This window comes from Dromiciops gliroides, chromosome 1 (genome assembly GCF_019393635.1).
Source record: "Dromiciops gliroides isolate mDroGli1 chromosome 1, mDroGli1.pri, whole genome shotgun sequence".
In the NCBI taxonomy this organism is placed as follows: Eukaryota; Metazoa; Chordata; class Mammalia; order Microbiotheria; family Microbiotheriidae; genus Dromiciops; species Dromiciops gliroides.
Window position 1 is genome coordinate 173,991,257 of NC_057861.1, and position 17,043 is coordinate 174,008,299.

A 17,043-nucleotide genomic window follows, 5' to 3' on the forward strand; every position below is an offset into this window, starting at 1 on the left:
TGAATCTTTAGCTATTCCATGATCAATTTTTTCAATTTAAATATTTAACTTTATTTCTTTTATTTTTCCTTACCTATTCATATATATCTCTTTTTTAGGTCCCCGTTGCTTCCTCATTCAAGATAATTATTTTTGAACTGAACTTAATTGATGGTGGTGGTCTTAGACTGGAGGAGAAATAGAAATGCTCAATATTTGTTAAATTTTAATGAGTTATTGTGGAACTAAAATGGATTATATAGGATGAGATAGCAAAAAGCAGTTGTTTTTTATGTTATTATTTTTATATTATCCTATTCATGTCCCCAGGTTTATTAAAAAAAGAGAAAGTAGGTGTTGTAATATCTGAGATGGGTAGCTCTAACAATTATTAAAAACAGAGCTAGGAACTTTATTTTGTCAGTTTTCTATTATATTCAAGGATGAATGATAAGAAAGAAAATCAAATAAATTAATTTAATCTCTATTTTTTAAAAGAAATTCACATCAGTGTTATGTATCACTCAGTGATATGACTTAATGGATGAGGAAAGTCCATTGTTTGGGATTTATACTTTCTTTGCTGCTCAGTTCAGTGTTAGCAGTAAAATAAAACCGATCTAACTGGATGTCTATCAAGATGTCTAAAAATTTGGTGCCCCTTCCCCTGATCATTCATAGACCAGAGAAGTCAGTAGATGGATAGAGTAAAAGATGATAAAGCTGAACTAGGGAGGAAATAAGAATGTGCATTTTTAAGTTCCCTTGAAGGTAAAACAACTGGAGTCTAAAAAGGAAGAAGTGAAAGAATAAGGAAGGAAAGAAAAAATTAAGACAGTGACTTTAAACAAGAATCAAGTCTGATATCAACAGATTTTGATACTTGTCATTTCTGCTTCCCAAGTGCATTTTGGTGAGATTTGCATCATAAACAATAACATATCAGGTTTTGAATACTCCCCCAAAAGACCAGTTGTGAGACTATCAGTAACTACTAACTCATTTGCCTATCTTTGTGAGAATGATCCATGTAAATATTAAGGTCATCCTTGTGGAAAATACAGGTGAACTTTTACAAGAAATTTTTTCTGTGGAAAATTTGCCATGAAATTTTCAAAGTGAAGTAAAGAATGCGCAGAGAAATAATCTCTAGAGTAAAGAAGTATGCAAATGTCTTTTCTTCAAAATTCAGTGAATAAAAGAACAAAGCAATTTCCCTGCAGGTAGCTTTCCTAAAAATTCTTTTAAATAAATGTTTTCCTCTTTCTGTTATATCTTTATGGTGCCTTGATGTTTCTTTAGTACTCAGAGTTTTATCAGTTATTTCTGTTTTACTAATTCCAAGTAGGACCATAGCAACATCCATGTCAGTTTTAACCAGTTCTTCTATGTTATTTATATTAAGTTTGAGTATTTCAAGAATTTGTACTACTGAGTTTTGGGACAGAACACTCTTGAGCCTCCAAATTCTTCACCATTAATAAGATACTTATAAACATAATGTTAGGAAATTTTTTCCTCTTAGTGTTCCTTAATGATTGATTTCAACAAATTCCAAGCACTGCCTTCAAAGCTAAATTTCTAATGTTTTATAACAAGATTAGAAATCATGTACAATGAATGCCCTTATGATGTATGATTTCTTATGTGAAAATGTTTAATATTATGAATTACAACCTGATTTATAAATTGAAACTTTGAGGTAATACTTATATATAAGAAGATAATAAAATCCAGATATTTGAATCCCACTTTCTTTGGGTAAACCTGATGTTTTAAGTTAAGCAGTAGAATGATTTTACCATTCTTAATTAAGTCAGTGGATTTTAATGTTTATTTTGCAGAAAGTGAAAGTAGTTACAATGTATGTTCCTTAAGAGCAGGAACTAAGGCTTTTTTGTTTTTTTACTTTGCACTTAGCACAGTGCCTGGCACATTGGAAGCTATGATATAATAAATGGTAGTTGACTAAGTTGATGACTAGAAAGTTTTTTAAAAATTGATGGAACATTCAAGAGAATTTCAAGTGAATCATATGTACCCTTTTAAGCAACATGATTAAACCTAATCATGAATTTACTATATCTGTAATAAATGCAAATAACACTTTTTACATATCCACATATATAAAGGATCACCCTGTCTGCTTAAACCTCAGTATGCTTGCTTACTGGTAGATTTGAGGGCATAACTTGGCAAGAATGCCAGGTTCAATTTCATCAGCTTATACTGGTTCAACAGTGATAACACAAAAATAAAACTGACAGGCATTTATTAAGCATTTAAATATGGAAGGAACTAGTAACTGGGGACAGTGGGAAAGACTTCCTTCAGAAGTTGTGATTTCAGGTGAGTCTTAAAGAAGGAGATTCTAGGATTTGCAAGTAAGGAGAGAACATTAATTCGGGTATTTGGAGACAGACAGTAAAAAGGCTGGAGTGTTGAGCATATATTTTTCATGTATTTTGTTCATTTTATTTGTTCATATATTTTGACCACTTATAAATTGGGGAATGACTCATGTTCTTATAAATTTGACAAAGTTCTTTATATATTTGATAAATTAAATCAGCAAAAGGGATGTACAATTTAGTGAGTTTAGGGGTCTAGTTAGAAATTGCTTTTCAGAATGGTTATACTAATTCACACCTCCACTAGTAGAGTATTAATGTGCCTGTTTTCTCAACAGCTACTCCAGTATTTCATTTTCATTTTTATTGACTTTGCCGGTTGTATGGATCTGAGGTAAAACTGCAGAGTTGCTTTAATTTGCATTTCTCTAATGTGAACACTTATGAAGTGAAGTAAAGTAAGTGGAACAAAAAAACAAAAACAAAAAACAACCCCAAAACAATCTGCAATATACAAAATAACTACCACAATGTAAATAGAGAAAAAAGGGAAGCTGAACATTGTAATGCTCATTTTGTAATGTTAATATTAATGACCAAGAAGTTTGATTCCACAGAAGATTTGAGAAAATGCATCTTCCTCCCTTCATTTCAGTTATGAGGGGAATGACTATGGAATATTGGAAATCCTTTCAGATATGATGTGTTTGTTGGTTTTGCTACACCACTTTTGTTTTCCTTCTTAATCTCTGCTATAAGACATGACTTGCTAGATAGGTGAGGGAAAAAGGATATATTTAGAAATGAATATAAAGCAAAAGATCAATAAAATATTTTTAAAAATGAGACTTAGCAAAGTACTATAGAAAAAAAATCTGAAGAAGGAAAGAGCACTTTGGCATGTCAGAATCAATAAAGAATTCATTTGAATTGGACCTTGAAAGATAAATAGATTGTTAAGTAAATGAGAATAGGGGCTTAATGAGAGAGGAAAATTGAGGGTACAAGAAAAAGATGGGATAATTATTGTTTGGTGGTTCCTGGTCAAGCCAGGAAGGTATAGAATTAAATCTGAGGGAAAGGACTGAACTTTCAAACTGAGGTGGATTATTAGCCTTGGGAAGCAAGAAGGGGATATTTTCTCTGAGATAAGTGAAGGAGGAAAAAGTTGTGATCAGATAGAGATAGAAAAGGAATCTGGGGGAACTCGTGTAAGATGGTTATTGAATTTGTGGAAAAATCGGGACACTTATGTGCTGTTGGTGGAGCTGTGAATTGAGCCAACCATTTTGGAGAGCAATTTGGAACCATGCCCAATAAGCTATAAAACTGTGCATACCCTTTGACCTAATACCACTACTAGGTCTATATCCCAAAGAGATCATAAAAAAGAGAAAAGGACCCACATGTACAAAAATTGAGGGGATGCCCATCAATTGGGGAATGGCTAAACAAGTTGTGGTATATCAGTGTAATGGAATACTATTGTGCTATAAAAAATGATAAGCAGATGGATTTCAGAAAAACCTGGAAAGCCTTACATGAATTGATGCTGAGTGAAATGAGCAGAACCAAGGAGAACATTATACACAATATCAACAGCATTGTGTGATGATCAACTGTGATAGGCTCAACTCTTCTCAACAATATAATGATCCGAGACAATGCCAAAAGACTCATGGTGGAAAATGCTCTTCACATTCAGAAAAAGAACTATAGATTCTGAATGCAGATTGAAGCATACTATTTTCACTCTTAGTTCCTTTTTGTTGTTTTTTATTCTTTCTTGCATTTTTTAATTTTGTTCTGACACTTCTCTTACAACATGACTAATGTGGAAATGTGTTTAACATGATTATACTGTATAAGCTATATCAGATTGCTTGCTGGCTTCAGGAGGGGAGAGGGAAAGGGAAAGGGGGGTGAGAAAAAAGTTGGAACTCAAAAAATATCTTTATGTGTAATTAAATTTTTCTTAACAAAATAAAAGAAAAATACAAAAGAAAAAAGAAAAAAAAAGATGGTATCAAACTTTCAGTGAAATAAGTGAAGTCACCTAATAGGCATGATAGTGTCTCGGATATAGTTGGGAATTTGAGGAGAGTGGGAAAAGATTTTGGAGCTATTGCCTTGGGTAATACAATAAGGAGTTGAACAAAAAGATGGCCAGCAATAAAGATGAATAACAATTTGTTTTTCAATCTTTTTTTTTTTTAAGTGAGGCAGTTGGGGGTTAAGTGACTTGCCCAGGGTCACACAGCTAGTAAGTGTCTGAGGCCAGATTTGAACTCAGGTACTCCTGACTCCAGGGCCGGTGCTCTATCCACTGTGCCACCTAGCTGCCCCTTTCAATCTTAATAGTATTTTTTTCCAGTTACATGTAAAGATATTTTTCAACATTTGCTTTTATAATATTTTGAGTTCTAAATTTTTCTCCTTCTCTCCCTCCTCTGCAAGAAAGCAAGCAGTCTGGTGTAGGTTATATATGTACAATTACATTAAATATATTTCTGCATTAGTCATGATGAATAACCTCAGATTTTAGCAGATCTAGTTAAACATGAATGGATCACTCTGGTGATGATTGATAGTTCTGTGGAGTGAATGGAGAAAACATATGAGCACTTCCGAGGAATGGAAATTTGCAAGATGGTCATAATAACAAATTAAGGGAGCAAGGTTGTGTATTGTGAGCAAAAATATTGTTGAAATGGCTATTACTATGCTGTCTATTTAGATCTGGAGCCAGGTGAAGCTAGACTTCGAGTGATGGAGTAGGAGAATAGGGAAGAGCCAGAGAACTAGAAGTTATAATAAAGGCCATATGATTGAAGGATTGGGACAGGGACATAATTTAGGATTGTGGAGGTAGAAAGCTGTTACTATTTATAGTTCAGGGTCTTAGAGGCAGAGAAATTTGGAGGGATAATTAAGTATGGTCTTGTTGGGTGGTGGTTAGGGAGAAGACTAAGAGATAAGGTCCTTGGAATTGAGAAGCCTCTCTGTGAGGCTAGAGTTTCTTTAGGACATTGAAATCATTGAGTCTATTGCTAAAGAGTTGGGATGGAGTAGAAGACTGTATTCCAGGTGCTGACATTGGGAACAGTGAGACTGTATCAACAGGAGCTCCAAAGATTCAAAAAAGAAGGAAGGAGGGAAGAGTGGTATAAGTGTATGATTTCTCCCTTCCCAAATAATAACAAGCTTCAGGGCTAGGATTCATTTAACCACTTAAATTTATTCCAGGATATCTGGCACATAGATGTTTAATAAATGATTGTTGACTTAATGATTGAACTATATACACCGATAGGAATGATTGAAATCTGCAGATAACTGAAATATTGGATAGATTTCTGAACTTGGAGTCAGGAAGATGAATTCAAATTCTGCTTCTGATACTATCTGGGGCAAGTCACTTGACCTTTTTGGTTGTTTTCTCATCTGTAAAATGGGGATAATAATAGCACCAACCTCCATCTACTATACCCTTGCCTTTACACTGACTTTCCTCTATGCCTGGAATGTTTTTCTATCTCACCTTATTTCTTAATTTCCCTGACTTCAGTAATTTGCCCAAATTTCACTTCAGGTCTCTAATTACTAATACCTTCCTTCTCACATTGCCTTCTACCTACTCTGTATATATCTTATATTATTTCTTCTGAAGTAACCAGTTCCTTCTTGTTGGTCCAGAATTAACAATTCCATCTTCTGCTTCTTCTACCTCTTGAAGGATAATGCTGTCACCAAGGTATGCCACAAATTTAACTGCATTGCTTTTGATACGAAAAAAAAGATTCTCTAGAAGATATTCAGATAATTAGCATCTTCCTTTACTACAGTATCTACTTCCTTTACTACAATATCATATTTTCATGCCAGGTTAATGGCATGAATGAACAAATTAGTTCCTTTTCTCCAAATGACAGTGTGTCCTTAGTTTCTTCCTCTGCTGATCCTCATTTTCTTCTCTACCGTATTTCTTTATAGTTCCCTAGGATTTCAATTCATGTGAATATACCTTGTTTATATGTAGTGATATTTCACATTACTTCTATCTAGTCTCTCCCTTTTTCATTTCTTAACTGGCTACACTGCTTTAGGACTTACCTGACTTACCCACTATGCAGCAAGAAAGCCCTGAAAGATCCTATCAACCTTGGTACTCTACCTTATCACCATTTTTTATCCCTCTAATTGGAGAGTGGAGCCATGAACTCTAGAATCTTCTTTTAAGGAGGGAGGGCTCAGCTGCCCTCATTTTCACCTGACTGTACTACTTTGAGATTTCTCTGACTTTTCTACTATGCCACTGTATTGTGTCTCTCCTCTATGCCCCGCCCCTTCTCAGCTGCCTCTTTGTGTCATCTTCACCCATTAGACTGTAAGTTAAGGGACAGTCTTTGAATTTGTGTCCCTAGCACTTAGCACAGTATCTGGCACATGATTTTTTAAAATAAATACACTCATCCAGAGCCAGGTTCTAGTCATGACTGCTATACTACCAAGTTTTAGTGATACCTGTGAGACCAGATTTTCCTCCTTTCATTGCCAATTCTGTTCATTCCATTTATTTTCCAAACATTTAAAAAATTATATGGCTACGAAATTGGGTTTTATTGCTCTTTCTTCTTGGATAGTATCTTATGTGAATTATTGGTCCCCTTTTCTTATTATGTTTTTGCTATTCTCTGTGGTGCCAAGTTTGGCATTTATATGGAAAATTCTTCCCTTTCCCTTCCATTTCCAGTTTAAGCCCTCTTGATCAGATTCATAAGACACCAGGAAAATAAGTGCCTATCAGCTTTTTTTTAGATGAATTTCTCCTCTGATCAAGAACTCATCATTTCTAGATTTTAAGCAGTACTGTAGAAATCTAAAACATATCAGATGCTATCATATTTACCAGTATGTCACTTCCCAAATCTCCTTCTGACTTCCTACCTTTAAGCAGCAGTAGTGATGAAATCTCTACAGAAGTCTTCAGTTTTTGCTTAAGACCACATATACTTGGCATTATTTTCTGTGTTCTTCAAGGGGCATCATTTATCCCCAAATGAATCATCAAAAATTAGTAGTGATTATCAGGTCTGACTCATTTTAGGAGGGTCTCCACCAAATCCTCATGAAGATATCAGAAGAGACATAAATTTGTTTGCTTGTTTTGTTTTTATCATAAAAGTATTTTTATTGTTTTCCAGTAGTACATGTAAAGATTTGTTTTCAAGAGATTTTAGTTCCAGATTCTGCTCCCTCCCTCCCTTCCCTCGCCCCCTCCCCAAAATAGAAAGCAATCTGATATAGGTTATATATGTACCATCACATTAAACATATTTCTGCATTAGTCATGTTGTGAAAGAAGAACCAGAACAAAAGCGTTTAATCTGCATTGAGAATCCAGAGTTTCTTTTTTTTCTGGATGTGAAAACATTTTCCATCATGAGTCCTTTGGAGTTGGAAGACATGAATTTGTATCCCACCTCTAGTACTTGTTAGATTTGTGTCGATGGGTAAGTCACTTAACCTTTCTGATCCTCAGTCATCTGCTTTGTAAAATGGGCATAATAATGGGGATAGGAACCTCACAAGGCAGTTGTAAGACCTAAATAAGATAATGCATAAACATTTTATCCCCCAACAAAGACAAGAAGTCTTATATTATGGGAACTACACTAGCATTTTTAAAATTACTAACTTAGCAAAAAATGGACTTACCCTGAGTTTAGTAGCTATTCTGACTCAATTGATTAAATAAGCTTTAGAAGGAATTCAAAATCCATTGCTGAATGTAAAAAAAACCCAAACACGTTTTCACATCATTCTCTTGAGATAAGTACTAGATAAGTACATGTTAATTTTTTTTTCCTTTGTAAGTGAATAAAGTCAAGTGTAGAGAGAAAGTTGTCTATACCTTGGAATCCCAGAATCCCTTCCTCCAATGCCCAGGGAAGTTAATTCACTTAACTCTGGAACACAAACTTGAGAGCTCAATCCAGGTGCTACCTAGTACATAATAGCCCATTTAGTAGATACCAGATAATGCTCTACCTTCACATCCCATCTAGCCATCCACCCAAACCACTATACCTTTTTCTAGCCTCTATGGACTCTTGCTCCTTTACCACACCCTTTCTCCTCCTCTGAACTTTCTTATTACTCTTTAAGGCACCTCCAGCCTTCCAGTCATCTAAACTTGTAGCTTCAGTGTCATGTCCAACATTTCACTCTCTCTCACCCTACATCCCTGATGCCAGTCATTTGCCAAATATTACTATTTCTCTCTCCACAAAAATATTTTGCATCTGTCTTTTTCTCTACTTGCACAGCTACCACCTTGCATTATTATATTAGTTTTCTAATTGGTCTCCCTACCGCACATCTCTCTCCATTTCTAATCCATCCTCTATAAAGCTACCAAAATGATATCTAAAGTATAGATCTGATCATTTCACTCCCTCCTTACACAGTAAAATCCTTGGGCTCTCCAGGATCAAATATTTGTCTTTATCCTTTTAAAATTTCAGTTTTTGTGATCATTTTATAACATATAGGATTGTTAGTCTGATGGTAAATGCAAATATATTCATATTAAGGATATGTGTTTAATTTTTTAACTGATAAGTGAGTCCAAAAAGAATATGGTGATCACCACTTCTGTAGCACAGTAGTTCTATTCACAGAGATCATAAGAGAACTGTGAGTGTTAAGAACTGTTAAGAATATTAAGAACTAGTATAATTTGCATTAGACATGAATTTTGTCTTATTTTTCTGCAACTATTATGTTCTTCATTTTTCATTGTTATTATAGGAGGTATTTTAAAGTCATTCCAATTTAATTTTTTTTCCATTTCCCCCCCCACAGAAATTTTAGAGACTGGTGTTAAAGGAACAACAGACACAGTTAAAGGTGTGAAACGGAAAAAGATTGTAACTGAAAACCATCTGAAAAAAATACCAAAATCACCCCTGAGAAATCCTCTTCAAACAAAGCTTAAGGAAAACACAGGAGAACCATCTTTTAATGTGCTTCATAGGACTTTGGAATACCAAAAGGAAGAGAATCACTTTCCAGTAGAAAATGGGAAACCATTTACCAAACAAAATGGGGAAACACCTGTAGTACCAACCAAAGCTTCAAAAGCTGAAACATCCGTGCCCCCAAAGAAGTTGTCTTTATCACAGCATTCCTTGGAATTACGCAAGTGGAGATCAGAAGGCTCTGATTCAGGAGATTTCAGTTTGCCCAATGAACAGTGTATCTCTAGTCATATGTCAAGTATGACTAAAACTGACAACAGTGAATGTATGACTTTTCCTTGTAGTACTTCATCTTCATACACAAGCACTGCATTCGATGTCTTGTTGAAAGCCATGGAGCCAGAACTGAGCACCTTATCCCAAAAGGGCCCTTCTTGTGCTAGAACAGTAGAAAAACTGAGACCAAATCAAGTGGCCCAACCTCCTTCTAAGCTGAAAAGCAGTCAGAGTGCTCCAAATCACTCTTTGTCACCCGAAGAATCTGTTCCTTGTACCTCACAAAATATACACGTCTCTGCTGCTGGCAAGGATGAACAAGCACCACTTCAGTCAGTTTCTCCTTTACATGCTATACATGAACAATTCGTTTCTAAATCTAGCCAACATAATCAGCAGCTTTCAGTATGTCCAGGTTTTACTAGAACGCTTACACATCAGCAAAGTAAAGATAACCCCCAAATCCCACATGGATACAATATAGCGGTAACTTCTATAAATCATACCCCACCTTCTAATGTATCTCAGGTTATTCCTCAAAACCAGCCAGTGAATTCTTCATCACCAATGTCAGTAAGTCCAACCAATTCCACACAGTTACCCATAGCCCCAGTGTATAATTCAGCTCAAGTTGCTTCCATTGTTAATCACAGTGTTGAACAAATGTATAATCTAATTTTGAAAGATCAGAAGCCCAAAAAGCAAGGAAAATACATTTGTGAATATTGCAGTAGAGCTTGTGCAAAACCTAGTGTGCTTCTAAAGCATATCCGCTCCCATACAGGAGAAAGGCCCTATCCTTGTGTGACTTGTGGATTTTCATTTAAGACTAAAAGCAATTTATATAAGCACAAAAAATCTCATGCACATGCTATCAAACTGGGACTTGTTTTACAGCCAGATTCAAGTGGTTTATTCCTATCACATGAATCAGCTAAAGCACTTAATATTCATTCAGATGTTGAAGAAAGTGGTGAAAGTGAGGATGAAGGTACTGCAGATGAAAGACAAGATGACCAAGGTTCCATAGAACTGGAGTCTACACAAATAATGAAGATTATATCAAATTCTGAAACTTTACAGAAATCAAGTTCTATTCCAAGCAATCCAGATCATGTACTAGGTGACTTTTCACTACAGGAAAAATCTTCAGAATCACAAGAAAGAACAGCACTACCTAAAGTAGTAGTTTACCCAGTGAACATTTCCCCTTTAAGAGCCGATAGTCCAAAAGTTATAGATTCCACTCCTGAACTTCCTAATAGACAAAAACCGAGGGACATTCAAGTTACAAACACAAAGCCAAATTTAGATAACATGTCTTCTTTAGAGACTGATGATAAGCCCCACCAGAAAGGGGATGTCACACAGTCAGAAGAAAGGCAAGAATCTCATGTAGGACCAATACATGCACAACTACAAAGGCAACAGGCTACTGATTGTCCCCAAGAGCAACAAGGGAAATATTTGCTGAGCCCTCGAAGTTTAGGAAGCACGGATTCAGGTTACTTTTCACGTTCTGAAAGTACTGATCAGACAATGAGTCCACCTCCTCCCTTTGTAAGAGTATTACCTACCACTGAAAAAGATTCAAATAAAAATAATGCACCCTATACAGTTCCTATCAGTACAGCACCACCTTCTGCTGCACAAACAGCTTCTGGTGAAAAAGCATTGATTTTTTCTGGTCAAATGCGTCCACCACTGGCAACAAAAACACTGGAAGAACGCATATCAAAGTTAATATCAGATAATGAAGCCTTGGTAGATGATAAACAGCTAGATAGTGTGAAACCAAGAAGAACCTCTCTCTCTCGACGAGGTAGTATAGATTCACCAAAATCATATATATTTAAAGATTCTTTCCAGTTTGACCTAAAACCTATAGGAAGGAGAACTAGCTCAAGTTCTGATATACCAAAGTCCCCTTTCACACCTACTGAGAAATCTAAACAAGTTTTTCTTTTGTCTGTACCTTCCCTTGACTGTTTACCTATAACCAGAAGTAATTCTATGCCTACTACAGGTTATTCAGCTGTACCTGCAAATATAATACCACCTCCTCATCCACTAAGAGGAAGTCAATCATTTGATGACAAAATCGGCTCTTTTTATGATGATGTCTTTGTATCAGGACCTAATTCTTCAGTACAACAAAGTGGACATCCTCGTACTCTGGTCAGACAGACAGCTATAGAAGATTCTTCTTCAAATGAAAATCATGTTCTTGGAACAACACAATCTTCAGATGAAGGCTATCTTGGATGTAATGTTTCTAATGAAACTTTATTGCCAAGAAGTAAGTCATTTGCACAAGGTTCAAATTTGGAAAAAAAGAAATCCCATCAAGGCCGAGGAACAATGTTTGAGTGTGAAACCTGTAGAAACAGATATAGGAAATTGGAAAATTTTGAAAATCACAAAAAATTTTACTGTTCAGAATTACATGGACCAAAAACAAAAGTAGCTATACGAGAAGCTGAACACAGTGCAGTGTCTGGTAGTACACAACCTCCAATCCTGCATTATAGAATGGCTGGTTCATCTGGAGTCTGGGAACAGACACCCCAGATAAGAAAAAGAAGGAAAATGAAAAGTGTTGGAGATGATGATGAGCTTCAGCAAAGTGAAAGTGGAATTGCTTCAAAAAGTTTAGAAGGTATTCAGTGTCCGAATATTTCAAGAAGTACTAGTTTGTCTAAACATAATGTTGATACAAGTGGAAAACAGTCCGGATGTATAACATTGCAAAACTCTCAAATTCAGCTTGTTGCTAGGAACATAGAACAGACTACTGAACCCAAACTCTCTCCCATTGTGGAAAAGCAAATAAATTCAGTAACCCAGGAAAAGATAGAGCTGAAAAGACAAGGGACTGGAATTTCAGTAATACAGCATACCAATTCACTAAGCAGACTTACTTCCTTTGAAAAATCTGAAACTTTTGAAAGAAGTTCCCCAATTTCTTTTCAAGAAGGTAATAGATCAGTGAAGCATGGGCCTTTGAAAACAATTAGAATTATTCAAGAGGATGGATGTACTCCTGGGAATGCTGTTTACTGTCCCCAACTTGTGTTTTCAGATTCACCTAGAGTAGAATTTCATGAAAGTACTAGAGTGGTTTCAAATGAAAGAAATCTGCCGATACAGTCAAGACTAGTTCGTCAACATAATATACAAGTCCCTGAAATATTGGTCACAGAAGAACCAGATCGTGACCATGAAACCCAATGTAATGATCAAGAAAAACCAGAAAAATTTAATTGGCCTCAACGGAGTGAAACTTTAGCAAAATTGCCAACAGAGAAATTGCCACCCAAAAAGAAAAGGATCCGTCTAGCTGAGATGGAACACTCTTCTGCTGAATCAAGCTTTGATTCTACCCTTTCTAGGAGCCTAAGTAGGGAGAGCAGTTTATCACATACTTCAAGTTTCTCAGCTTCTTTAGATATAGAGGAAGTTTCTAAAATTGAGAATACCTCCAAAATTGAAAGTATAAATAAATCAGAGCTCCTTATGATTCCTGCTGGTTCACAAACACTGAGCGTGCCAGGAACTCCTTATAGGGAAATGAGACGAGCTGCTTCAGAACAGATTAATTGCACACAACCATCTATGGAGGTCTCTGACTTTAGAAGTAAATCTTTTGATTGTGGAAATGCATCTCCATCCAAATCTATTCCACTTGTGGAGGTACAGACTCTGAAGTCTCCTGTTGGCATCGGAATTACAGGACATGTGCCTCTTTTAGAAAGAAGGAGGGGACCTCTTGTACGTCAAATATCTCTAAACATAGCTCCAGATAGTCATCTGCCTCCTGTAATACCATCATCTTTCCCAAATACTCTTGTATCAGATGTAACCACAGTGACATTTCCTAGATCTCAGATCTCTAATACATCTTTAAATGAGTTTCCCTCAAACTGTTTGCTTTCCCAGATTCAAATTAAGGACTTGGAACCAGTAATCTCAAATTCTGTTTCTACAACCACCCAGCAGCTTTTAGGCATCAATTTAATAAATCCAATTTATCTTACCCCTGAACACCAAAATGTACAACTTTCTTTTGAAGTGACAACACAAGATAAAAAATCAGACACTGTCTCCGCCACATGTTTGTCTTCTGAAAGTGAGGATTGCTTTGCTCCAAAGTACCAACTTCACTTTAAAACTCTGCATTCGAGTCAGTCATGTTCAAATTCCATAAATGCCTTGTCAAATCAAGTTCATCAAAATCTAGTTAGTATGGACCAAAGTGTGACTTCATTAAAAATACCTAGTACATCTAATTCTTGCCCTTTGCCACCTCTAAAACCTGGACATCTGTGCAGTCAAATACAGAAGAGACCACCTTTTGTAGTTCCTGTTCATAGTCACAGTAATGTACCACCTTATAGTCTTGCTACTATCACATCCCTTCCACAAATTTTAGTAACCCAGGATCAATCAAATCAGCCAGCTTGCAAGACAAATATGGTTACAGTGCCAACATCAGAAAGTGCAATTCAGATGCCAAAATCTCACAAGGATCCACAGAATGCTTTGCCAAACTCACAAAAGCAACTTGTTAATGAAAATGTGTTTTCTGAGATAGGCCAAAATTTGTCACTATCAGAATCCTTGACCAAAAGTCCCATCAGTGGTCTTTTTCCTCACCCAGAAGCATCAGCTTCAAGTAAAAGAATGCTTTCCCCAGCCAATAGTTTAGATATTGCCATGGAGAAACAACAGAAGCGAGCGAAAGATGAAAATGGTGCTGTTTGTATAACAGACATTAGATCATTACAACTGTTGAACATGAAAAGTAGTGATTCTAATAAACACAAAAAACCTGTTTTGGTGAGACAAGTTTGTACTACAGAGCCCCTTGAAAGTGTTTTATTGGATCAGGAAATTATTGCACAACCTAGAAGTAGCAGTGACCCTGGCAGCTTGACAGATGGTTTACCAGTCAATACCTCTTCAGGAAATTTGAAATCTGAAATTGCAGAACATATAAAAGAATTGCCAGAATTAGAAACCATTAAATCTTCCATGTGTCTAAATGTTGCAGCTAGAAAACCACCTGCATCTTCTCCAGAAAGGTCTTCAAATTTTCTCCTTTGAAGAGTGGCAAACAGTAATGAAGAAAGAGGTAATTCTCCGGTGGTTAAGAATAAGTGTAACAAAATGAGTATCTGGGAGCTAACCTCTTCATCATTTCATTCAGGAGATCTACAGCAAGCTATCCTTTCCAAGCATAAAGACTACAACAAGTTTTACATGTGTGTTACCTTGTAAAACGGAATCCAATTACATTTGCCTCAAAATGACCAAAAAAAACTTCAGCATATTCGATGTGGAATACTGGTTCTAGTAATCCAAATCCACTTGGTTTGCCTACAAAAGTTGCACTTTCTCTCCTTAATTCAAAACAGAAGTTTGGAAAATCCCTATATAGTCAAGCAATAACTTCTCATTCCAAATCAGATGTACTGGTCTATTCAAGCAAATGGAAAAACAACTTAAGCAAGGTACTTCACATGTAATTCTTTTCTAAAAACTGTTCATATCATTAATTTTTTAAGTTTCTTTGTACTTTTAAAATGTTTAATTGGAAAATGATGTAGTTTTAATTTAAATTACTGAAATCTGTCCTGATTATGCAGGTAATTATTTAAGCAAAAGGATAACATTTGTCATAATACACTATACTAAGTAATTATGGCCCTTTCAATATGTCCATCTTGTTCCATTTTTTAACACTCATAATTAGAAGACGCTATTATCTTAGTCCAATGAGTGACACTAAAAACTTGAACTAGGTCAGTGGCAGTAGAATAGCACAAGTAAGAGATGTTGTGGAGGTAAAATCAGTAGTTTGGTAACTGGATATTTGCGTGTGAAGTTAAGGATGAAGTAAAAGTTGATTCAGGTTTCAGGCCTACTTAAATGATTGATACTATTATTATTAATAGAGTAGCCAAGGGGAGGAATTGATTGGACATAAAGGAGATGGATACCAAGTGACAAATGAGTTCAGGTTTAAATATGTAGAGTTTGGGTGCTGGTTGGTCTTTCAAGTAGAACCTTCCAGCAGGACTTTTTGTAAGTGTGAGTGTGGTTGCTTGGGAAAAGGAAGTCTAGCCTACAGCTAAAGATGTGGGAATTTATCCACATAAAGGATATAGTGTGATCTACGAGAAGGAAAGAAGACAGTCAAGATAAAGAGTGTATAAAGAAAAGAGGACCCAAAGAAAGACAGAACCTTAAGAATGCCTACACTGAACAGGCATAATGAGGAAGAGAAGACATGAAAGATAACTTTCTAGTAGGAGAAGTTTATGAAAATCTTGAATATCAGAGATGTCATAGAATATACTTTAAAAGGACAAGGTGTAAGGGCTCCTCCCTTTAGAAGCAGGTCATTTCCCTTTAGAATTATCCCTTATTTAAGCAGAGTACTTTAAGGATATTCCCTATCAAAGTAAGGCATATTCAAGTTTGTGTTTATGTAGAGTTTTTGTTGTTGCATATTGGACTTTAATCTTGATCTATTGTTGAATAGCTTAGTAAAATTGTGAGGCAATTCAGAAACTGTAGGATGAATACTTTGAAAGAATTTGCACACCTTTTATTCTATGCCTATCTATGAAAATTAAATGAGACACTTTATAAAGCATTTCTCTTGAACTCTGTGTTTTGAGTTGGTATAGTCAGTAGCTGCAAGATTTTAAAAATATATATCTACAGAACTGAATTCTGTCTACACAGAACCTCTTTGATTTTTTTATGTTGGCTTTGTATTTTTAGGGTATTTACTTTATAATCTTTTGTTTTCCAAAACCATAGTGAATTTATCAGATTTGCTTTGTAGGAAAGGGAGTTGTGATAGCATCTAGAAAATTGCTCATCATGAATATACTGCCTTTTTTCTCTTTTTAATACTCCCCCTGTGGAGAGGAGACTGTAGTTGTTTCCTGACTGTCACTCATGCTTAAAGAACAATAGTTTCAACTTTGAAGATATCAGAAATTGAAAGACACTCTATAATAGCCCTGTTTCTTAGACATTTTCAGGTTAAAGGTGTTTATATACCTCTCCTCTTGATATTCAACAATGTAATTCAGTGGGCAGAACTATAGACTAAAGATTAAGAAACTACATTTTCTTTAATTTGAACAAAGAAGATTATGAAGCCCTCATTTAGCTAATTGTTTTTCTTTCAAAAAATTAATTATTTTTCAAAAAAAGAGACAGTGGATAGAGGTGGCTTTGGAGTCTTCCTGGGTTCACACCCTACCTATTAGAATATATCAGTGGTGTGACCCCCTAGGCAAATCACTCTCTCAGTATGCCCCTTCCTTCCCCCCCCCCAATTCTTTGTAGACCTTGAGTTCCAGAGAAATTGATGATCTGCTTGGTACCTCCTTCCCCAACATTCTAATAGATTTTAGTAATTAATATCAGTTGCT

The 17,043-nt window shown here is 35.7% G+C and overlaps 1 protein-coding gene across 1 annotated transcript in view; it reads left to right on the plus strand.

The window, feature by feature from the left end:
* Positions 1-17,043, plus strand: part of HIVEP1 (HIVEP zinc finger 1) — a 181,774-nt gene that overhangs the window by 102,781 nt on the left and 61,950 nt on the right. Inside the window, 3 exon segments of the mRNA XM_043976628.1 lie at positions 9,198-14,812; positions 14,814-14,855; positions 14,857-15,102. Of these exon segments, the coding sequence (XP_043832563.1) occupies positions 9,198-14,812; positions 14,814-14,855; positions 14,857-15,102 (5,903 nt within the window).